The 24,968-nt window shown below is 40.2% G+C and overlaps 1 protein-coding gene across 1 annotated transcript in view; it reads left to right on the forward strand.

Moving 5' to 3' along the window:
• LOC139723767 (CTP synthase 1-like) overlaps nucleotides 1-24,968 on the forward strand; it is a 28,493-nt gene that overhangs the window by 542 nt on the left and 2,983 nt on the right. The window contains exons 2-13 of the mRNA XM_071634980.1: nucleotides 13,056-13,170; nucleotides 14,133-14,325; nucleotides 15,392-15,562; nucleotides 16,401-16,501; nucleotides 17,744-17,941; nucleotides 18,470-18,550; nucleotides 19,287-19,438; nucleotides 21,011-21,143; nucleotides 21,797-21,885; nucleotides 22,915-23,009; nucleotides 23,495-23,601; nucleotides 24,777-24,873. Of these exons, the coding sequence (XP_071491081.1) occupies nucleotides 14,160-14,325; nucleotides 15,392-15,562; nucleotides 16,401-16,501; nucleotides 17,744-17,941; nucleotides 18,470-18,550; nucleotides 19,287-19,438; nucleotides 21,011-21,143; nucleotides 21,797-21,885; nucleotides 22,915-23,009; nucleotides 23,495-23,601; nucleotides 24,777-24,873 (1,390 nt within the window). The 5' untranslated portion in view covers nucleotides 13,056-13,170; nucleotides 14,133-14,159. The remainder of the gene's footprint in view (nucleotides 1-13,055; nucleotides 13,171-14,132; nucleotides 14,326-15,391; nucleotides 15,563-16,400; nucleotides 16,502-17,743; nucleotides 17,942-18,469; nucleotides 18,551-19,286; nucleotides 19,439-21,010; nucleotides 21,144-21,796; nucleotides 21,886-22,914; nucleotides 23,010-23,494; nucleotides 23,602-24,776; nucleotides 24,874-24,968) is intronic.

The following is a 24,968-nucleotide window of genomic DNA, read 5'->3' on the forward strand; positions in this document are numbered from 1 at the left end:
CATCTCACATCTGACGTATAAATTGTCGCAACTTTGCACGGTGATTTTTTGTTACACACACATGTCCACTATCCATGATGAAAAGAAGAAAAAATCCTGTCTGTTTTTTTTTTTTTAAATCGAGTTTTAATCACCCGATGCAGAGCGCCCATCAAAACACGGGCGCCAACGCGTTCGCACAATGCAAGACTGCCGCACCTAGCGGCCTGATCCGACTAAATATTTTCGATGCTTTTTTCTGCGGCTCTCACCTCTCCGCGCACGAATCAGCCTCGTGAAGCTGAAGTCTGACATCTTTTTACACAAATTCGTAACGAGAAAAATTAAATCAGTACTAACCTGATCTTGTCCATATAGATCTATTCCAAATTACTATTCCACACTGATAGAGTAGGTGGGTAGATGACATACTCCAGTTTGTTAGCAAAATAATCACTTTGTAGGTATGACGAGTTCACTTTCTTCGTCAATTCCGCCCACGATTCCGCCGTTTGGGCGCTTTTTCTGGAATCATCCCGCGACGCGACGTACGTCGCATACATCACGCATCCAGCACATACTAAGTACCAGACTGGTATGTGCTGGATGCGTGATGTGATGCGACGTACGTCGCGTCGCGGGATGATTCCAGAGAAAGCGCCCAAACGGTAAGCGGGCGGCGGAATCGTGGGCGGAATTGACGAAGAAAGTGAACTCGTCATACCTACAAAGTGATTATTTTGCTAACAAACTGGAGTATGTCATCTACCCACCTACTCTATCAGTGTGGAATAGTAATTTGGAATATATGGACAAGATCAGGTTAGTACTGATTTAATTTTTCTCGTTACGAATTTGTGTAAAAAGATGTCAGACTTCAGCTTCACGAGGCTAATTCGTGCGCGGAGAGGTGAGAGCCGCAGAAAAAAGCATCGAAAATATTTAGTCGGATCAGGCCGCTAGGTGCGGCAGTCTTGCATTGTGCGAACGCGCTGGCGCCCGTGTTTTGATGGGCGCTCTGCATCGGGTGATTAAAACTCGATTTAAAAAAAAAAAACAGACAGGATTTTTTCTTCTTTTCATCATGGATAGTGGACATGTGTGTGTAACAAAAAATCACCGTGCAAAGTTGCGACAATTTATACGTCAGATGTGAGATGAATAAGAAGTGAAGGGGGGGCCTCATGAGGCGTTCCCCGGGGGGCCTCATGAGGAGGGGGGAGGTCCTCATGAGGAGGGACCATCCTCGTACGCGGGGGCGGTCCTCATGAGCGGGTTTCCCGGACTGATTACCGGACGCTTTTCTTTGTGGCTTTGAATTCCGTACTCATAGAATGAAATTTCGGCTAAAAACAACACCACTTATTCACAGACTCATGGAAATTACGAATTCAGCCAACTTACGTCATTTCTTCGTTCCAGTTTTTAGAAAATATGCTTCAAACATACCCCTCTAAAAATAGTGGTTTTTTGCGCCGTGCAAAATCGCATTGTATTACTGGACGCTATTTTCGTAATCGAATAATCGAGGTCTTTCGCACCTAATCCTTGCACCAGAATCACAATTCATCCCACAAATCACCGTACACATTCTCACCGAGCGGATGACACACACAAAAAATCTGCAAATGAAGCTCAAATTTCGTATTTTACAGTAAAATGTCTGTCTTGACCATTTCGAACAGTTCACGCAATAAAACCTTGTGAGAAATCGACAACTGGTTAGAGTATACGTGCTTTGTCTATATATGGGAGCTGCACGCGCGGGCAATGAGTTGCGTGCCCCTTGGCGCACAACTATTCCGCATCGTTCGCGTTTGAGGAAGATAGCTACAAATTTCCGATATTGATCAGTGAACTTTTGGTTCTAATAGAATCTTCAGCATTTTTCCTGTATGTGAGTGGGATTTCATGGAATTTCAGTCGCGAAATGTGATTCAAACATGCATAAATATTAACTATAATAAACGAGGTGCGGGTCACTCAACTATAAATTTGAGGTAAAATGTGAATTTTTTCGTGTTTTTACATTTTTATGTGGCGTTTTTTGCGATTTCGGTCCACACAAAGTTCTGTGAGGCTAATCTACGAAGTCTCGCGCGTACAGAATGTCATTAGTACGCAAAAATGTGCGTGTCCGGTAATACCATGGTGTCCGGTGACACCATGCTTGCCCCTACCCTGCTAGTAGTAGTATTTAGGCAAACAAGCAATTGCAGTGCTTAATCAAAGACAAAGACACAGTCCCGAAATGCTGAGCTGAGAGAGAGAGAGCTTGTTGTATTATATGTTACATTTCTTTTCTATTGCTGTTTTGTTTCTTTGTTATAAAATGGAAGGTTAAGATTAAAGTGCAAAACTAAGAATGAAATATTGTTCAATATTCTAAAATAAACCTGTCATGTCAGTTTGCTGTCTATCAATTTATCATCGATAAATTTCTGTCTAATTTGGTGGTCTAGTACTAGGTTCTATACTCAGTATCGTGACGTTAGTAGGAAATAATATAAACCATGCTTAGTACGTGTAAATCAGTTCGGGAAACCCGCTCATGAGGACCGCTCCCGCGTACGAGGACTGCCCCGCCTCATGAGGACCGCCCCCACGCCTCATGAGGCCCGGGGGGGAACGCCTCATGAGGCCCCCTTCACTTCTACAGTACGCGCAATAGAAAACGCCCGACGAAAGTGCGTCCAAATTTCGTCCCAACGCTTTTTTCGTTGTTGATTTCGTCGGGGACGTTTTCAACGCTTTTTGCGTCCAGACTTCATGGACGGATTTTGGACGAATTCAACGAATTCAACGAAATCCCCGAACGCTTTTCCGAAGCTGTGGACGCTTTCAACGCTTTCGACGCTTTCAACCCTTTCAACGCTTTCAATCCTCTGTACACATCACACACACAGCTACACTGTATACAAAGTTAGCTCGAATCGCGAATCGCTAGCTCTCCCTTCGTCGAAGTTGTCTAGGTTTCCCGTCCATTTCTCTCATTTTTCTCTCTTTTGCTTTCGTATCATTGTATCCCTTTCTTTTCAGAGTACAATCATACTTCTGAGAGTTTAGTTTTCTCATTTTTATTAAGTGATTACCTTGTTTGCAACAATTTGGGGTGAGTTTTTGTTCGAGTGTTTGTTGAGTTTTTCGATTGAACGATTTGTCGATTATCTTCGTGTGTGCGAGGACCTCGTACCCACTCGTTTGTTTCCGTGTAAGTATTTTTACCGTAAAGTGTCTTCATCGTTCGTCTTCACGCATCGGGTTTTCACCTAGTTTTCCTCATCGTAGTTTTCCACATCCATTTTTTTTTCCGGTGCAAGATACTCTGTGTATTTTCTGCTACGGTAAAATGCCATCGTCGATAGTTTTTGTGTATTCATCGTAGTTTCCCACCTCCATTTCATTTTTGTGTGCCAGATGTGTAGCTAGGTCTGCGATGTCTGAATCGTTTACAGGTTTGTTTTGAGAGGGATTTTGAGGGTTTCGCGGTGGATGAGATTGACTGGAATGATAGTGATAATAATAATGATTCTACTATCTAGTGGTGTTGATATACGAGCTCTTTTGATGATGCAATTTATTTCGTGTGACCGACCATCATGACGTTGTCGTTGGCGATGACGAGTACGAAACGAGTAGCCTACACATGTACAATGTAGGCCTGTAAGACGAGAGTGACACTGACGACATGGCCTGGCCCTGGGGGCGGTTTTAGTGTTGGCTCGCTCGATCGTGCACTGGAGTGGTCTAGAGACCTGCATTTTATTTTTTCATTTAATTGTATCCTTTTGCCTTTTTCACTCTGGTTTACTGCTACCAAAATTTATGTCTCTGAAGAAACTCAACCAGAAGTTAGACAATATGTTTGCACATCAAGCCCAAGTCTGTCAATTGCGATGTTCCTACTCCTTTTTAACTCGAAATCCCATTTTCTTTGCTCATTTTTCCACTGATAAATTATTTAGAACTGTACTGCATTTCTGATGAATTGCTTTTGTGTTATATCAAGAGCCTGCTGAGTAGGTGTTTCATTCTATCCTTTCAATTATCTTTCTATCACTTTCTTCTTTGACCCTGGATGGAAAAGAAAAACCCTATCTTGCCATGTAAAGACAGAACACATACCATCATGAAATATCATGACATTACTAAAGTAATAAAAGAAATAGGAAAGCGATGAAAATTCTTGTTTGTAAAATCATAAATCAAAGGTGATTTCATATGAACCAGCTCTTTGAAACGTATTTAATTTGCCTATTGATACTTGCTTTGCAAGTACACTGTATACGTTTTCTCTCCCATGGACTTTGTGTCCCCCTTTTTAGCTCACCTGAGCCAAAGGCTCAAGTGAGCTATTGCGATCGCCCTTCGTCCGGCGTCCGTCGTGCGTCGTCCGTCGTCCGTCGTCCGTCGTCCGTCGTCCGTCGTCCGTCGTGCGTCGTGCGTAAACTTTTTACATTTTCATCTTCTTCTTGAAAACCCCAAGACCGATTTTCCTCAAACTTGGCAGGTAGCATCCCTAGGGGGTTAGGAACTCAATTTGTTTAAATGGGCACCATGCCCCACCCAGGGGGCCCCCAGGGGGGCCCAAACCCCCCAAAATTAAGGAATCTGTAAAAATCTTCTTCTCTAAAACCAGAAGTGATAGAGCTAAGTTAATACTATGAGTTAGTACATTGATGACTGTAGTTTCAAGTTTGTTCATGGCAAAATTAGGGGTGCCCCCCTTGGGACCCAGGGGAGGGGGGGTGGGGAGGGGTTCTAATGGGGCCTAAATTGTACATTTTCATATTCTTCTTGAGAACCCCATTACCCATTTTCACCAAACTTGGCAGGTAGCATCCCTAGGGGGTTAGGAACTCAATTTGTTAAAATGGGCACCATGCCCCACCCAGGGGGCCCCCAGGGGGCCCAAACGCCCCAAACTTAAGGAATCTGTAAAAATCTTCTTCTCCAGAACCAGAAGTGATAGAGCTAAGTTAATACTATGAGTTTGTACATTGATGACTGTAGTTTCAAGTTTGTTCATGGCAGAATCAGGTGTGCCCCCCTTGGGACCCAGGGGAGGGGGGTGAGGAGGGGTCCTAATGGGGCCTAAATTGTACATTTTTATCTTCTTCTTGAGAACCCCATGACCCATTTTCACCAAACTTGGCAGGTAGCATCCCTAGGGAGTTAGGATTTCAATTTCTTAAAATGGGCACCATTCCCCACCCAGGGGGCCCCCAGGGGGGCCCCAAACCCCCAAAATGAAGGAATCTTTAAAAATCTTCTCTAGAATCAGAAGTTATAGAGGTAAGATAATACTATGAGTGAGTACATTAATGACTGTATTTTCAAGTTTGTTCATAGGAGATCAAGGGGTGCCCCTCTTGGGGGCAGGGGGGGGGGGGTTGGTTGGGAAGGTCCAAATGGGGACCTGAATTGTACATTTTCATCTTCTTCCTGAAAACCTCATGATGTATTTTCATCAAACTTGGCAGGTAGCATCCCTAGGGGGTCAGGATCTCAATTTATAAAAATGGGCACCATGCCCCACCCAGAGGGCCCCAGGGGGCCCCAATCCCCCCCCCCCCCCCCCCCAAAAAAAAAAAAAAAAATTAAGGAATCTTAAAAAATTTGGGCCCTTATTGTACAGTTTCATCTTCTACTTGAGAATGCCTGGTCAAATTTTGGTAGAGCTGTGAATAATTTAGATTAGTGACTGCGTGAAAGGTGAACTTGCGATACTCAGGTGAGCGCTAGACCCGCGGGTCTCTTGTTTTATGTGCTTTAATGATTATTATTCTAGTTTGTTTTGTCAATATCATCATTATTGCTGTATCATTATCATACTTTGATATGGTTAATTGCATTTGTTGATTGACTCTCACTTTCATTTTGTTGCCTCCTCTTGGTACTTGTGCAGATCCTTTCTAGGGCTTGCTGTTTGCTCACCCCCCCCCCCCCTTTGCTGTTGCTATTTCACTCTTTACCTTTCTTTATCTCTCTGTTGTTCCTTATCTTGTTTGATGTTGCCTCCATATTCATCCTTTTCCTTCAATGGTTGCCCCCTGGCCCTCACGACTATTACTAACCTTCCCCTGCCTTTTGTCTGTCCATCCTCCTGCTCTAATCCCCCTCCCTTTACCTGTTGGGCTCCTTGCCCATGACATCCTACCCTCTCCTTTTGTTTTCTTTGTTTCGTGTCCCTTGCCTGTTCCTGACTGTTCTTGTTGTGTGAAGTCGCTTTACATGTATGTGGTTGCTTTTTCTTCCTATTTGCCATTTTGCTTCTGACGAAGATTCTGCTATGATCGAAAGCTTAGGTCCCTTTTGACTCTATCCTAAAAACATGATTCATGTACACTCCCAAAACTTGCTGGGCTGTAGTAATGGAAACTTCATTATCTAGCATGGGAGGGGGAATGCTTTCATTTTCTCAAGAGAGTTTGTGTGAGAGAATGCAAAACTTGATTGAGTGTTGCCAAGTTGTTTTCAAGCTTCTTCATTTTATTTGATCTTTTAAGCATAATCACTTTCGTAAGTACATGTACAGTATTACGATTTCTTCTCCCCTGACTGTAATCGGAAAGTTCGCCATAACGATGATCGCTAATGTGTTTGCAGATGTGCCGATATGGGAAACACGTGGTTCAAAGGAATGCACCATGTGCTACTGCAAGTTTAATGGATAGAATGCGCCATATAGGCTTAGTTACGGTAAACAGTTTACGTTCGATGCGAATGATTATTACGTCTTTCAGGATCGAGGAATAATACACACAAAACATGCAAACAAACAAATCCACGAACGAGTGTTGATAACCAAAATTCATATAATGAAAAGTAATAGGCAGTTTTGATGAGCGTGAAATTAATTGTCATAATTTTGCTGTTTAATCGGGTGGTGGCTGCATCACATAGGACATCGCAGTGAATTTGTCTAGGCATATGAGACATTTCATATATTTCTGTGATTGCATTTTTGAGTGATTAATCAATTCCTTTTAACAGTTCGGGAACATATAAATGCATTGTACTTAGATCAAGTACACAATAATCGACGGTTCGATGTATGCGCCTAAAGAAAGGCGAAAGAATCAGAACATCTTTGCAATGATTCCTTTAACTCAACTCACCAGCGAGTTTTTCGATCGATATTAGACCAGTGCGCGCATTCTTTCGACTGGCACCTGGGGTCTGGCACGCACCTGGTTTTGTGGAAATTTCCACAAAGGGAGAGGGTGGGGTTTTTCCAATCCCAAGAGACCGCATTACACAAGAAGACAATCTCGTCGCTTCTATTATTTTCCGTCACTTGTGTTTCCCCCTTATTCTTTGCTAATAATGAACATTTAGGTTGAACTTGATGATGGTTGTTCACACGTGGTTCCTTTTGTTGTGAGGTGTAGGTATTTTCTTTTTTATCATTCTTGGGAGGGGAAAGAAGAGTAAAAGAGGGAAAACTCATTTAAATAAACGAAGGGCACGTACGCTCAGCATCCACAGCAAGCCGTCTTTTACATCAGCATCGTTGATTATCATCACCATCATCAGGCATCACTCCGATAATTTTGTCCTTTTCTTATAAACATTTAGAAACACGATCACCATCACTCGAGATAAACACGTAGCAGTGGCAGATCCAGAGGGGGCGCATGAGGCGCACGCCCCCTTTATTTATCGTTAAAAGAAAAGAAAAAAAAAAAGAAGTGAAACCCGGAAGTGGCACCAGAAATATTACAGAATTCCTGGATCCGCCCCTGCCTGTACGAAAATAAATGACAACAAACAAAGTATCAACAACCTCCCCGACAACTACATAAACATTACCACAGAGCACACCGAAGCGGCTGGGATCAAACACCCTTCGAAATACTGCAGCAAAGCGGGAAATCGCCGTTACTAAAATGCATATGTACACAGTGCGAGGCAATTGAAAGAATTACCTTTAAATATTTCAGAATATAAAGGGAACAAATTAAGTGATATGAAACGAAAGAAATCGTATACCAAACGAGAGGTATGAGAAACGACCTCCAATATTATAGGCCCTTAGCCGCAGCATATCAACAAACATGAGTAGGCACACGGAATATGCGTGTTTGGGATTCCTCCCTTCTATATTTCTTTCCTGAACTACTAGTATTCCCAATGCCCGAATAAAATAATGACTAGTTTGTTACTCTGATTTCTTCTTCTGAGGTAAGGAAGTTCGTTCATCCGAAAACGAAAGAATTGACACTCCGAAAGTTTGCTAATCGGACAATGCCCCCCCCCCCCCCAAAAAAAAAAAAAAAAAAAAAAAAAAAAAAACAGCCCACAAAATGCTCGTTAATCAAATTATTGGTTAATAATAGTGAAAGACGATAATAATGATAATAATAATAATAATAATAATAATAATAATAATATAACAAAAGACAGAAATAAAACAATATATGGCCCTATAGCAATTACCCGCAGCATGATTACATTTTCGAATCAACAAACATGGATAGGCACAAGGAATATGCGTGTTTCGGATTCGAAATAACGCCGTAACCATCGGAATAGCGCACCCGTTTTCTTTTTAGGAATAATGAACACCAAGGAAATGAATAAATTATTTCAAACTATAAGAATCCAACGTAATTCTTGCCTTAATGATTTTCCTCCCTTCTATATTTCTTTCCTGAACTATTCCCAATGCCCGAATAAAATAATGACTAGTTTGTTACTCTGAAAGTGGTGTTGTGAGTAAAGGAAGTTCGTTTATCCGAAAACGAAAGGATTGACACTCCGAAGGTTTGCTAATCGAACAATGACAAAAAAAAAAATAATAATAATAATAGATTTTATTTTCACACTAGGTACGAACGTCTGCAAGGTGTAGGGAATTTGCGTGTTACGGAACATTTTATCAGTTTCGCATCAGCGAACTTTACGTGGGTACTACAAAAATGCCTCCCCCCTATAAAAAAAAAAAAAAAAAAAAAAAAAAAAAAAGTATTACACCAACACTTGAGCATAACAACAAACAAGAAAGCTAACAAACAAATAAACAACTTAAGATTTAATCTCATTTAGCTGCTTTGAATATTTCACGTTCCGTCTGTATATTATACTTCTTTTCAGAATTATCTCTCGCTTCCCGCTTCACAACTAGGAAATAAACGATGTCATACTACAAGTATATAAGAATTAAACTTATTGTCTTGCTCTAATATAGAATTCATTATTCCAAAAGTTCGTTTATCCGTGAATACAAAAGGCTCGATACTACAGTACTACGAAGGTTTGCTTATCCGACAATAACGCACCTACCCAATCACAAACATTCGTGCATTTTCGGATTATGAATCATAATATAATTTGACTATCACATTTACGAACATCTATACTAGTATTTCGTGTAGGGAAGTCGCGTGTATCTGAACGTTTCATTTTCGTACTAACGAACCTTTATATGGGTGCATGGGTACAACGAACATGACCCTCACCCCCCCCCCCCCAAAAAAAAAGAAAGAAAGAAAGAAAGAGCTTAGTCAAACTAAGAATCAGTCAGAATTAGTCGCTTTGAAAATTCCACGTACCGTCTGAATTATCTCTCTGTCCAATAAAGAAATAAACGATATGAAACTAAGAATTAAACTTATTGTCTTGTTTTAAATATTTTTTTTTTGCTTTTCTGATTCAATAAAAAAAAGGGCAATGTAACGCGCAATTGCTGAAGAAAGAAAATATATTTAATGACCAAATAACGGCGAACAAATCCTTCTAATTTCTTTTTTCCTCTTTTGGGGGTTAATTTTCTTTCTAATACTCAAAAGGATTTTACGTACACGCAATTTTAGTGAAACCATTTTCTTTTTGGTCGGCATTCTACGATAAGGTTCCTGTGGGTTCCCGCTCGCCAAAATTGCGTGATTTCTCTTAAATACTATGAACCCGAATGATCTCTGATTGGTAATTTAGTCTATTTCCTGATCAACAGTTGTTTATTTTCTGCTTGTAAAAAAAAAAAAAAAAAAACCACCACGTGAACTACTCGTACTAGTACATCGTACATATCTCTGTTTCGTTCAGCCAGTCTCACCTGCCTGGTTCAGCCCACAGAACGTGGTTCAGGCGAGCGAGCCATGCCATAGCAATGGCGACGCACACACGGCGCACTCGCCTTTCCCACCACGTGCACTTTCCCTGGTTAATACGGTTACATGCAGCCAGCAGCATGAAATGGATGTATCAGGTGACTTACTAAATGCAGTGATAACGGCACCGTACTTACAGCTAGGGTAAGGGAAACTAAAACTTTTACAAATTGCTTCAATGAAAACGGCATCGATATATGTATACATGTTACCATTTTAATATTATCATGTGTATCAGGTGAATTCCACGCCTGTCTACAGTTCTCATTCCGACCGCTGTGCTACTTGCTGAGTCTTGCAAGTGTGATTCTTGCCGGCTGGCTAGTGGATGTGGCCACTACACACACGTGTATTCCATGTGCGCCTTGGATCACGGACGCTTCTAACGAAATTTGGACGAAACTGCCGAGCTCCGAACACGCATTTTCCGAACGAGCAACGCATTTGCCGAACGGAATTGAGCGGGCGGTCGTGCGTGAAATGCGTCCACAAAGCGTCCACAAAGCGTCAGAATCGTTGCTACTGGATCGATAACGAAAGTTCGTCCAAATTTCGTCCAGATTTCGTTGCTACTGGATCGATAACGAACTTTCGTTGGAAAACGAAATTGACGGAGGCGTTTCTTATTGCGCGTACTGTATTCATCTCACATCTGACGTATAAATTGTCGCAACTTTGCACGGTGATTTTTTGTTACACACACATGTCCACTATCCATGATGAAAAGAAGAAAAAATCCTATCTGTTTTTTTTTCAAAAATCGAGTTTTAATCAACCGATGCAGAGCGCCCATCATAACACACGTGTTTTGATGGACACTGTTGTGTTACACTTGTTGGGTTATGTTAATCGCAGCCAATTCGCTCAGCGATAACTGCGTTGCACAGGATAGGAGCAGACAGGGCAACGCAGCACGGTGTACAAAACACATTCATCCACGGCAGCGAGTGCGAGCCGAGCGTCGCCATTGATCTGTAGTGTATGTAGCTATCTCCTGTCCATCAGAGCAAGTTCTTCTATGGTATCTTTAAAAAGATAATACTTTTTCCGCTTTTCTCTCGGCCTGTTCCGAGTCGCGGCAGCAATTGATTGAGGACTGGGCCCGGGGTTGTTTGTGTTGTGTTGTGTTGTGTGTGTGTGTGTGTGTATTGTGTGTGTGAATGAAAGAAGATTGAGAAAAATGTGTTTATAAGACAAGGGTGAAAGAATATAAATCCTTTAAAAAAGGCTAGGAAAAGGGGGAAAAGGAAATGAAAGAAACTATGATTTAAAAAAAAAACCTGGAAAAAATGAACAAAAGGTTTACAAAATAGTAGGGGGCCTACACTAAAAGATAATGGAAGAAAAAAAAGAAGAGAAACTTACATTATAAAGGAAAGCAAGGGGGAGATGGATATGTTTGAAAAGAGAAAAATATAGTGCCTAGATTGAACTTGAACAAAAAAGCACAAGGTAGAATAATAAAATGAGAGATGAAACAGAACTGGATGAAAGCAAAGATGATTAGGAAGAAAAGAAAGAATTACACAGGTTGAAAAGGAAATGAAAGGAATTCACTAGAACAAAACAAAAGGCTATTGGAGAGATAGACAGGAAAGACCCTTGTACAATGTAGATGGAGGGAAAAACAGTCAATGAAGGAAACAAAGAACAATTTGGCAGAAAGTACAGTTAAATAGGAAATTGAGAAAGTTAGATGAGGAATTACACATAGAAATAATTGCTAGAAGGAAAGGAAAATTTAGGTATAGATTTTACCTGAAAAGGAAAGAAGAAAAGATAGAAAAGAAAGAGAATGATATAAGTGGCAGCACACACTAGCGCATGTGCTCAACCACTTTGAAGCTACAACCGCTAACGCAAGACTTGGTCGAGGATAAGAGAAAAATAAATTTCAGCTTTTCAACGACACCATTGAAAAACCTGCCATGTCGCTACATTCAGACCAAATGATCAACCCTTAGCATTCGATGAACGTATTCATACTGTGCTTGTGTACAGAGCAGCATTTCAAGCGATCAAGATTTTCCGATGATTTTCGGACACGTAAATACTAAAAGCGTTAAAACTTAACATCTATTCGACTTTGGAGGCTCAGATGCAAGTATTTTAGGCTACTGAATAACAAGGGTGAGTTTGGGCATGTTTGGAGATCATTTGACAAACAGGTGCGAAAGTACACTAGCGCCAATAATAGAAAGGCAGTGTATACAACCACACCCGTGTCGTGTGTCTTTACCATCCAGCCTCACGTGTGGTTGTTTGAAGCCATGGCCCGAGTCGCTGGATACAACCGCATCCTTGTTATGTATGATAAAGAAAATATAAAGAAATTTTAACATATTTTCACTTTTCTAGCATAATGAAAGAACATTAGACGTGCCTCTTTCAGAAAACATGGGTAATGATATTACCCTTGACATATGTCATTACCAAGTCCATGGAATTTGTACTTTTCAAATGAAATGATATTTTGTTGAATTTTCTTTATAATGTATTGCATATGATAGATGACATCATGATCTGTTCTAGTCTTCTGATCCAGTGGTCTCATCACCAAATTTTCAAAAATTCATAAATGTTGAACGGATTGTCCAATTTTCCTCAAATTTCCACTGATGTGTCTCACTAATATTGCTGCATTTACTCAATCCACATGTAGGTTTGTGTTTAATTCCTCTTTAATCAACTGTAAGGGAGAGTAGAGAGTTACAACCAATTGTACAAGTACCAATCCAGTGTTGTCATAATGTACAAAATAATAGTGAAGGGTGACAATTAATTTGTACAGGATTTTTCACAAGGGGAAAGATGAGATGCTCGTCATTTGACATCGCCTCATTGAATAGAGCACTCTGTACTGCCTTTATGCTTTTACATTGAATGTGTGTATTTTAAGATGTATTTACAGAGCTTGGCAACCCTGTGATATGTATTTGGTGTTTTTGTTGTGTCCGTCAGGTAGTGGAATCCCTTTATAGCGAGCAGAAGATCGTTGCTGTCCATCCTTTCTTTGTTCGTAAGTGACTATTACTGCAAGAGACCGACTCTACTTTGACTTTGAGGAAGATTTTCAGTAAGTGAATATTCAAATTATGATGAAATGTCCTCTTTGTATAATATTGAAAAGTGTTTTTTGCTTGTTGTCGCTTGATCTTGTGTTTTTGTGATCCAGTATGAGTACCTGTACATCCGTTTACTGGATAAAATGCAAAGCACACTGTTTTGTGGTTATTGATTAAAATGCCTCATTTCTGTGGGCCAGTCAAGTTTAGGATTAGTCAAGGATTTTAAAACACCACCATTGAAGATTTCCTTTGTGAATTGAACTACCCCAGCATTTTGGAAATGAATTAAAGACAGTTTCCTGTTCACGTCTAGTAATAAGTGAATAGTGCATTCACTTATGTTTACAAAACTGATTAATGAAATTAAAGTTGTGCATATTTTGGTGTGTCCCTTTTAGCTAGAAGCATCTTGGTAGCTATTAGGATGTATACAGCCTTTTGCAAAGTTTCTGTATAAAATCTGCTAATTGGTGTAAAATGATGAATGTGAGATGAATGTGAATAGTCAAGGTCTGGAATTAGGGCACTCAGTACATTTCTTCTGAGCAAACAGGATCAGGGCAATGTTTCATGATACTTGTCAGCCACTTACAAGTGTTTTAAGCTACTGAAATCCTTGCATCTGATTGGCTGAGAGCAAATTTGAGAGTGAAAATCACTGAAAAATGCCCCTCCCACAGGGCAGTCATCAAGGTCAATGAACAAATTAATATAGTGTACAATTACCGGTATAGGTAAAGAGCTAAACTCATGGCAGGGTGTTGGGCAAGAAGATAAAGCATCCCAGTGAACTACATATGTGCATGTCAATGTTGGTCCAGGTTGGGTTTGTTTACATGCACTGTGTGTAGATAGACTGTTGAGATTCATTTCCCCATTGTGCAGTCCGTTATGAATCCCTTTCAAAGTACAATACTAATAAGGCCACACAACACTTGAGAGGGTTAATGTGTACCTGGTTTCTGTGTAGCTCAAAAGACAAGCAGAGCAGCCAGCCATGAAGTACATCCTCGTTTCCGGAGGTGTGATCAGCGGCATCGGCAAGGGAGTCATAGCCAGCAGCATCGGCATGCTCCTGAAGGCCTGCGGACTGAGGGTGACATCCATCAAGATTGACCCATACCTCAACATTGATGCGGGCACTTTCTCACCGTACGAACACGGTGAGCATCATACAGTGCATTCTTTCCCAGAATGAGTCCTGGGCCACATTTCATAAAAAGTTGTTATGATAGTAGCCTTTTGTCAAGGCCCTCTCGCTGTAATGGGCGAGCGAAGAGAGCCCAGCCGAGCGCGACAGTGCGAGGGCCTTTTGAGATCTGCTGCACATATTATTATTCATGGCATGTGAACCCTACTGAATATTCATATTATCGGGTTCCGGTCGACCAATGGAATGGCGCGCTCCCCAAATCCTCAGCCTTGGTGTTGTCATGCCTGTTCGTATGCATCACTCATCACCAGCGGAGGTCTGTGGCGTGCATTCGCTGTATTCAAATCGGGTTCGAGCAGACAGACACGCTGATTGGTCGACTTTTGCTCCCGAAATCGGGGAGCAAAAGTCGGTAATTCAAAGGGCTAACAAAACGATGCGAAGCAGATCTCAAAAGGCCCTCGCGCAACCCCACTCTGCTGGGCTCTCTTCACCATACAGGGAGAGGGCCTTGGCAAAAGGCTATTATGATAGCAACTCTCGCTGCAATGGCAGGTGCAATAGTAATAACAAGAATACTGCCTCCTGTTTGGCTGTTGCTACAGGAAGTTGGTAGTCTAGCAAGAGTTTCTATCCTAACATCTTTTATGAAATGAGACCCAGAAGTTTGTCAAGTATTTTCTGTTCCTTTTTTTTTTTTTTTTTTAGTGCTTGGACTCAGGAATTCTATAGTTTCATATACTGGTATTGTTTGGGTGCATTCAACTGTACCTGAGTTGAACCTAATAAGTAGCAGAAGAGACTGCAATTCTTGAAAGACATTGCAGGGTGGTTCCACAAAATTGAAACTGAGTGTGGGAGCTGTTTGACACATATCATGGCAGAATTTTCAACCAATTGCAAGAGAGGGCATTTGGTGGATTAGACTTGGTAATTTGTGAATAGGCTTAACAGTCATTAATGTCAGAATCTTATTAGTGTAATTTTTAGAATATCTCAGGCCCTTTGCATCATATTGTAAATACTGCTGTAGTCCCCAGCTTTTTCAATGTATTCATTCACTTAAATCCTCTCAGGTGAGGTGTTTGTCTTGGATGATGGAGGTGAGGTTGATCTCGATCTGGGAAATTACGAGCGCTTCCTGGACATCACACTTCACCGTGACAACAACATCACGACGGGAAAGATCTACCGACACGTCATCGACAAGGAACGTAAAGGGGACTACCTTGGAAAAACAGTTCAAGGTAAAGGGTGCACCTAATGTGACCTACTGTGAAGCCAGGAGCATTCGTGGCATGAAACTTTTGCGAATTGCCTGACATGAAAAATTTGTAGATTACTAGGTAGTGCAGACAAAAACATTTGCATACATTTTATTTTCATAAGCATTTTATTTTTGTGAATCGTGGCTCTTTAAATTCGTTGAAGTTTCATGTACATAAAAATTTCTGGTTTCACAGTATAGAAGTTTGTCATGTTAGGTTGGCTTTCCTTAGTCATCATATACCTGTTGTATTTAATGCCTTTTCCTTATATTCACTCACACACATCAAGTTGCTAACAAAATATTGAGTAAATTTCTCCAATATTTCTCTGTACAAGCAAGGAGACATTTGCTATGATTTTTATCTGTTGTCTCTGTCTGTACGAATGTATTTGTAAGATCTCAACTTCCGAGCTATATTTTTGATAACCATGTTGGAAAAAGAAACCAGCGGGAACTGAACCTGTCATCTACAATGTACTGCTTTCCCGGCAGTGACACTACCACCAGGCTGTCCCTGAATGCCGGCAGTGAACCAATGAGCTTGGAACAAATAACCCGCTGCTTAGATTAAAACAGTGTTATAAATGTTAAATAGTCCAAGGTGGACAAGGAATATGGAACGAAAGCAAGAGATCTCCTGCTTTCATTTAAGGAGACATCTGTTGAACATAGTCACTGTTAGGAATTTGCTGTGTAATTAGTCCTCAGTGTGACAAGGCTACACACAAACATAACAGTGTATTGTATTTGGATGTCTTAGATCTACAGACTGGATGAATATTATGTATGGTTTTTTTTGGCCATGAATCCCACAGTTGTTCCTCACATCACCAATGCCATTCAGGAGTGGGTGGAGCGTGTTGCTAAGATACCGGTTGATGGTGATGAGCAGGAACCAGAAATATGCATCATTGAGGTGAGGAGAAGTCAAATTTGTGCTGGTCAGTTTGAATATTATTTGTAAAACTAATGCAAGTACCAAAGAACTGCATGGCAAAGTGGCAGCATTCTTATGAAACCTTAGAAAATATAGCTGTAATCGCCCAGATACTAATAGGATTACAAAATTGTCCTCATTGTCTTTTATAGGATGAAAGGTTACCATGACCATATATATTCAGCAGATTTTATTCAAACTTGGTCAGGAGATGTACCATGGGAAAATTTACCTGCCTGTCATTTTTTGGTGACAGCGCCCTCAGTGTTTTGACTTTTATACCCAAGCTAAATTGTACCCCAGATAAGAGTGCCAGAGAGATGATGTCACAGTCTTATGTTGTAGCTGAGTGCTGGTTCCAAACAAGATATTGTTGTGCACAAGACTTTAGGCAGTAGGTTAGAAGAGGGTACATGCATGTTAGCTACTGTTGTGTTCACAGATATTCGGGCTAGGTAAGGTTGCTTAATTAGAACCAGTTTCCACGGCGATGAATGGCTATGACATCACACTTTGGTAGTCTATTCCATTGCTGTAATGCTTTATATTGAGAAAATTCGTGTCAGTCAGGCAGATGCACTTGCATTGCACAGAAAGTAATATTTGTATTTAAAGGAGACCTCCGAATGATTTTCAGTTTTCTACATTTGAACAACTATAAATTAGTTGTACTGAGGACAGAGTTTCAGAATTTGTGATAATTGGGATGAAGAATAAGAATATTTTCAAAATTTAGAACAAATTGCAATGAACAAGGATGATGACATGGCAGAGTCACCATAAGAATGCATGAGTTGGGGCTCAAGGAAGCTGAACAAAAGAAGAAGGCATGCATAGATTATACACAGGTGAACTCGCAAGCAAGTGGTATTGTAATGGAATTACACTGCTACATTTCTGAAATATGTGAACCTCCTATGTCATCATCCTTGTTCAGTGTAATTTGTTCAAGGTTTTTCAAAGTATTGTTTCTCTGCTCAAGGACCACAATAAATTCCACAAATCTGCACATGGAGTTGTCAATTTATGTACTACATGATGTGAAATTATGAAAATCGTCTGGAATGTCCCTTTAATCATTGCAGCTTAATACTTTGTGACGGGCAATTTTTGTTAAAATATTTCTGCCATTTTTTTTTCTAAACAACAAGAGTGTTGCAATTAAGCAGTACAATTTGTTGTGGTGTAGTCATCTTTGTTTCATTCTTTTTTTCTCCACAGCTTGGCGGAACCATTGGAGACATAGAGGGCATGCCCTTTGTGGAGGCCTTCCGTCAGTTCCAGTTCCGGGTCAAGCAGGACTTCCTCTGCATCCACGTCAGTCTGGTGCCGCAGCCCAAGTCCACCGGCGAGCAGAAGACCAAACCCACCCAGGCCAGCATCAGGGAGCTGAGGAGTCTGGGGCTGTCCCCTGACCTGGTGAGATCGCCATGGCAATGATGATAGTGGTGATGATGTTAAATGGTGATGGCGATACGGATAGTGATGTGGTGATGATGGTGGTGATAGTGATGATGATGATGACAGGGATGTCAGTAATACTAATGATGATGATGATGATGATGACGACGACAACGATAGTGATGATGGCAGTGATGGTGATGCTGATGACAGTGATAACCTTCAAGAGGCATACAAGGCTTTAAAAATGTTTTCTAGACTCTACACTGTGCATAAACGCAAGAGTCCCTCTAACAATTTTCTGTCAATCTCTCACAAAGATATATAATCCATCATTTCCATAGATTCTGTTTCACAGTTATGATCTTGTACCTGATAGAAGTGTAGAAATTTGATAATTGTGATTATGATAATGATGAGGATGTTAAGAACAGAATTGATCTTCAAAATGCCTGCAAGTCTTGTGAAATGGGCACAAAAAGAATTGCCCCATAACATTTTCCTGGCAGTCATTCATAAAGATTCATTGGTCTTTTCCTCTCACAGATCGTGTGTCGCAGTCATAATCCTGTAGCTGATGGAGTCAAGGAGAAAATCTCCATGTTCTGCCATGTTCCACCCGAACAGGTATGCACCCGATGTTCCTGTATGATTTTTGTCACAAAGTTGGCGAGCATATACCTCCAATGGATTTCTTCTCAAGCGACATGAGTTGTTTAGTCAACATTTTTTCTGGAAAGAACAGTGACTGTTAAACTAACCTTGCTGTAATAACGAGAATGTAAACATTACAGAACAAAACATACCTGTGTAGCAATCGCATTTTACAAATACCGATACATCTGAGGCAATCACAAATGGTGCAAGAGTTATTTCAGAGCTGGTTGATCTGTTAAACTAACTTGAGTAGTCTTGTGACAAATATAGATTCACTGGAGTGGGAGTTAATATTTTAATATCACTTGAATTGACAACAAAGAGAATCCCCCTAACAAAGATACAAAAAGCCAGAGACTGAAAAGGTTTTATGATTTATTTTTCAGTAAAGGTTATTCAAGCATAACTTCAAACGCAATATCAATAGCATGTAATAAGCTATTTTCCTCATGCATCAACGTTCAATTTATGCAATTTTCTATTGCACAGGATTTCATTAAAATCCTGAAGCTTGAATTAAGCTTTTCTTGGGTTTGCTCAAGAAAGCAGCCAATAAAAGCATGCCACCCACACCAACATCATAGAAATATCACGATTTGAGATAGTTCCAGAAGGTTCTGTTTATTCTAGGAGAGAGCATTCATAAAAAAAAAGTTACAGTAGAATTATACTGAACAGAGATTCTTGTGTTCCATCTGTTGCCTAGGTGATTTGCGTGCACGACTGCACATCTGTCTACCGTGTACCCCTCCTGCTGGAAGAGCAGGGGCTCATCAACTTTTTCCGCTCCCGGCTCAGCTTGCAGTTCCGGCGGAGACCAAAAGCCGTCCTCTCAAAGTGGAGAGAGCTAGCTCACAGGTATGCTAAACCGAAGTCCATCATTTAACATTTTGCATTCCTCAGAGGGGTGGGAGATCCACGACGGCTCATAGACCTTAGACTCAAGTAGGAACAGGTCCTATGTGGTATGGGAGTTGTAAAGGCGCAGACTTTAGAACCAAGTATGAACATGTCTTGGGTAGTGTGGGAGGTGTAAAGATTATTATTTCCTTGCCTAAATGTGTTTGGTATTCCAGCATCATATAAATTTGTTGTGTATGGAGAAGTACACATATAACAAGAAATCTTGTCAGCTATGAAGTGAAAAGAATTCTGGAACCTCTACTTCAAGGAGTGCAGATTTTTTGTGTGTTATCACAATTCAGTTCTGAAAGAGCTGGAAGGTGGAATTTGAAGATCATCTTGAAAGACCAAGCCAAAAAAAAAATTAAATAGATAAAAAGAGAAGAAAAAAGTGACAAAATTTGAGGATGTCTTTTATGAATAATCAAGACTTTGTTTTTCAATCAACTTAATTCTTAATTCATGCATCTTTTAAGGGAAAACATGATGGATTAACCATAAGCAATGCTTGATTAATGTGATATTTTCATACCAGTATTTCATCCTTTATTTCTAAATAAGTGAACAGTTTAGCATATTCCTTTATTTTTAAGTAAGAAATTGATTTCGTGCATCTTTTGTATGATTTTGTGTGTCTCTTTTCCCAGTGAACATGTCAAATAGTTATCACTTGCTATCTGTTTTGGCATGAATATTCCTTGTGCGAATGCAGGATGTCGTATTTCTACATGTAGCATCAAGCAGCAAGATGATATGTCACCGTGCATCACAAAACGAACAAAAAGTGGCACGCACTGATTTTATGTGAGAGCTGAAAATAGGTGAAATAGGTCAACCTAGCCAATCTTGACTTTTTCATATTTTCTGAAAGACCAAGTTTTCTTCTACATTACACTAAAGTTTGGGATCATAAAACGATAAGAAAATTGGATTTTACCCAGTTTTTCTGGACACTTTTTGGTAGCAGATTGTGATTAGGTGTTTCTCAAAGAGTCATGTTTCCATTTCTTCAAAACCCTGTCCATGCTCATCATCTCAACTCCAATATCTTTAGAAGGGATGACGCTACTGCTTTGAAAGTTGGCATTGATCATCAACAGAATATGTTGATAAAGCATGTTCAAATTCAGCTTAATCTGATAATCCCTTCATTGTTGTTGCTCTGGTGGTTATCATCCTGTTATTTGTTCCATTCATCGCACAGCCAGTGTGCTTGGTAAAGATTAAGTGCTTGAATAGACCCTGTTCTTCAGAGCCTCGTTTCTCAGTTCACACTTATCAAGAGTGTGTACTTTCTTTCCAATATCTAAATAGGTTAGGAGAGTCCATTTGGATTGAGTTATATATCATTTTAAAGCTTAGAGTCTGTTCTTTCAGAATCTGACCTTAACTAAAAATCCATGTCTGGCGACTTTTTGTTCGTTTTGTGGTACAGGGTCACAAATGAGAATATGATTTGATACTGAGTGACGCTGATGGGAAAGATGACAAATTTAACCACAATTTGTCTTGTCTTGAAACCCTCAGATTCGAGTCGCCATCCAAACAGGTGTCTATTGTTCTGGTTGGGAAGTACACCAAGCTGGAGGACTCTTACATCTCCGTCACCAAGGCTCTCAATCATGCTGCCCTCGCCTGTCGACACAAGCTCAACCTCACAGTAAGTCGAGAATCTGCCTGAATGGTGGTAACTTTAGTTGAGATATTGCTCATAGCTTTTTCTTTTCTCTCTTAAAAATTTGCAGCAGTTGTCATTGGCATCATACCCCAATGCTGTGGTATGTGTATACATGTTTTCCCTAGGAAACCTAGAAATAATATTTACCAAGAAGAAGAAAAAAAATCCTGAATGTTTGCACAGTGCAAGATATCAAGTTTCAGCACATTGCATTCAATTTTGTATGTCAATTACATTGGAGAATTTCTTCCATATCACCAGAATTTGAGGTTCTCGTTACAAAACTATATAGTTTGTTATTTGTGATTTTTTGTTTGAAAATCTGCATGAACACTTTGACAGTGGGCAAATTTAGTGAGAAAGTGCTATCATTCTTTGAGATTTCCCATTTTTTATATAAATCCCACAATCAAAGGAATGATAAAAAACAAGAAAGGCTACGGTGCTCTTATGTAAACTGTATGGACATAAAGTACTTGTCAAACCATATGAATACACCTTTTGTGTTTGTGTGCATGTGTTTTGTTTGAGCATTCATTCTTTGTAACATTCAGTAATAGTGTGTAACCAGAAATTTCCATGGTTACCATATTGTAGCAGTGTTGTTTATTTTTGTTCATTGTTTCTACCCACAGTACATTGAGGCAGATGACTTGGAACAGGAGGTGATGAAATCAGACCCAGTCCGCTACCACGAAGCTTGGCAGAAGCTGTGTAGTGCAGAGTGAGTATGGGGACCCTTGAATGCAGGGCTGTGTATTTGGTGGTGTTGTCAGTTGCCATTGGGCAGCACCTGAAAAGATTCTTACTTGACGATAGTTTGATTACTCATCACATGTCTTTCTTGACGAAAGCACTAGTATTGCATGGCGCTTAGAAACTTTGTATTAAGTGCGGTAAAAATGTTAATTATTATTATTATTATTGCCTGCTTTCGCTATCAGATGTGCAAATAATGTAGTTGTGAAGGATGACATAAGCAACCACATAAACAACTCCCATGGGCATTTTATCTCACTCTTGTTGTCCAATCATCTTGTATACCTTGAAAAATATATATTTATTTTTTGTCATCAGACCTTGGCTTTGAACCATTGATGTTGACTTCTGAGGTGTTATGCCATCCTCACACTTCTTCCGAAGATGGTCGGAACATACTTACTGAAACGTCTAGATTGAGAAGGCCCCCTATCAGGACCACACTCACATAAAAAAAAAAGAATACACGATGTAATCTGAAAGTGTTCACCACCAAATATTCTACCACCATGGAAGCATCAAGAATATACGCACAGAAGTATCATTGACTTGTGAGTGTATGACAGAGTAGCTGGTCTAATAGAGGGTGATTTAACACTTGGTCTACTCCCACTTTGTCTAATAGCCATTTAGTCTCAACCCACATGGTCTAATTCTGTTTTGTCTACAACCAGTTTGTCTAATGACCATTTAGTCCAATTGCCACTGAGCCTCTTTACCAGTTGGTCTACTTCCAGATGGGTTATGCCCACTTCGTCAAATACCCACAGTTTATTAGACTAAATGGGAAAAAGTCCAAGGAGACAAAACTGCAATTAGACCATCTGGTCGTTAGACAAAACGATAAGTAGCCAAACTGGGCATTAGACGAAATTGATGGTTGACCAAGTGAGTTTAGCCGTAGTGGTGTTGGATGAACTGGGAAGTAGACCATCTGATAGTAGACCAAGTGGCAATAAACCTAATAGAGAGTGTCGTTGTGTTTATCTTGCAGTGGAGTCCTCGTGCCTGGAGGTTTTGGAGGAAGAGGAATTGAGGGGAAGGTAGCTGCAGCAAACTGGGCGAGAGTCAACAAGAAGCCTTATCTCGGTAAGAGGACCAGATGGAGTGATTGTCAGAGATGCCAACTCCACTTTTTTGACAGTATTTGTACCTTTTTTTTGGCCAAAAATACTGCAGGTTTCATGGAAAAATACTGTTCTCACAAATTGTATTAACACACATGTCTGTTGCAGGAAGGTAAAAATATTGTATTTCCACCATAAATATACCTTTTTCAGTCCTCAAACCGTACTACAATACTGTTTACAAGGTTGGTATCCCTGGGATGTGCAAGTTGTCCTGTAAACCTATTATAGAATACAAAATGAGCAAGTGTGAATCAGTTCAACTGTAGAGTTTGGTTTTCACTTTCATATCATGTTGTTTTCTACTGAATGGATGTGTAATATTTTATTCATTTCTTTATTATTTTTTTTTTGTCTGAGTACATGTTGGATTGATCCAGCTTTGATGTTGGTTTAGAGGAAGTGGGTGGAAGTCACAAAGTTTGTTTTTCTTTGATTCCGAACCAGGGGTGTGTCTGGGTCTCCAAGTGGCAGTCATCGAGTTTGCAAGGAACGTCCTGGGTTGGGAGGATGCACACTCAGAGGAGTTTGATCCCAAGTCAACACACCATGTGGTAAGGCATCTTATAATGATTACTGTAAAACGAGGAATGTTCGCGTGCATTTTAATTTCGCGAATTTCGGGAGAGCCAAGATTCGCGAAATTAAAATGCATGTGAAAGTTCTTGTCTACACTGTATGCATTGAATATTACAGGCAACTAGCAAAATTTTCATGCCACAGAAAAGGCCATCGGCTCCAATTCGCGAAAATGTCATGCCACGAAAATATCTTGTTTTACAGAAGTTGGGGGATCCGGAGGGGGTACATGTAGGATGTTCCATCCGAAAGTTTTTGAAATACTGACGAGGAAGATCATTAGTACTGAGACAAAGTCTGGGGACATATGACCGCCCTCAAATAGCATTGCAAACTCTGGCATGAGAAATTTGTTTATTCCATACAACAAAAATCATCATCTGTTTCTTTATGCTGGGCAGTCAATGTATTTTGAGATCACAGCAAGCGTACAACTTTGAATTCTACATGGTAGCCATTTTCACAGCATCACCAACAAGCTCCCTACCAACAATCCATAATACTCAGCTATACCCAGCTACGCAGCTTCAGGTTCTTTGCCCCATATGTGTGCAGTGTGCACCTGAATTTTTCCGTGAAGCAGCCTCCCTGCTACGGGAATTATCTTAGTCCATTGAAATGCATGTAACACACAGTGTATCTCCTTTAGATTGCTCTTTGGAATCTTCCTAATTTTTACTGTCTAAATGATGGCAATCCTGCACATTAGGGATAACAAAATCAGCATGTTACGTTTATCGACAAGGAAACATATTCAGTAACAGCTGGAAATAGAAATACCGATAGTCACATTATTTTAGTAACACCTGTATTTACTGAATTGTAATATAGAAGAAATATTCTTTGGTAAAATATGAATCAGCCAGAATTGCCAACTTGAATGTTTTGATGATATGAAGTATGTTTTTTCTGTGGGCAAAATTAAAAGATATGTTTTTGACATGAGAATATATTCTTCTTGAAATATGATTTACATTATTCCATACGGCAATTGTAGTTTGTTTGTTCATTTTCAATGGAAATAAAGCATTTTGTCTTCAAAAAATATTTTTCTACTGTGCAGCAGTATGTCTGTTTGTCTGTGGAAGGTAGCAGGCAAGGTCATCAACCCCCCGCTCATTTTGTCTATTGTTCTTTCTTCACCATTCAGGTGGTTGAGATGCCGGAGCACAACACAGGTCAGATGGGTGGGACCATGCGGCTGGGAAAGAGGACTACTCTTTTCAAGTCAGAGGAGTCCGTAATGCGTGGGTCTCTCTCTCTTTCTTTTCTCTTTTTTTTGGGGGGGGGGGGGGGAGGGGGGTTGAAGGGGGTGATCGGGAGAGGGTTTTTGTCAGATCCT

Source organism: Diadema antillarum, unplaced genomic scaffold (genome assembly GCF_040938485.1).
Source record: "Diadema antillarum isolate AM-2024a unplaced genomic scaffold, OU_Dant_1.0 scf00000015, whole genome shotgun sequence".
Classification (NCBI taxonomy): Eukaryota; Metazoa; Echinodermata; class Echinoidea; order Diadematoida; family Diadematidae; genus Diadema; species Diadema antillarum.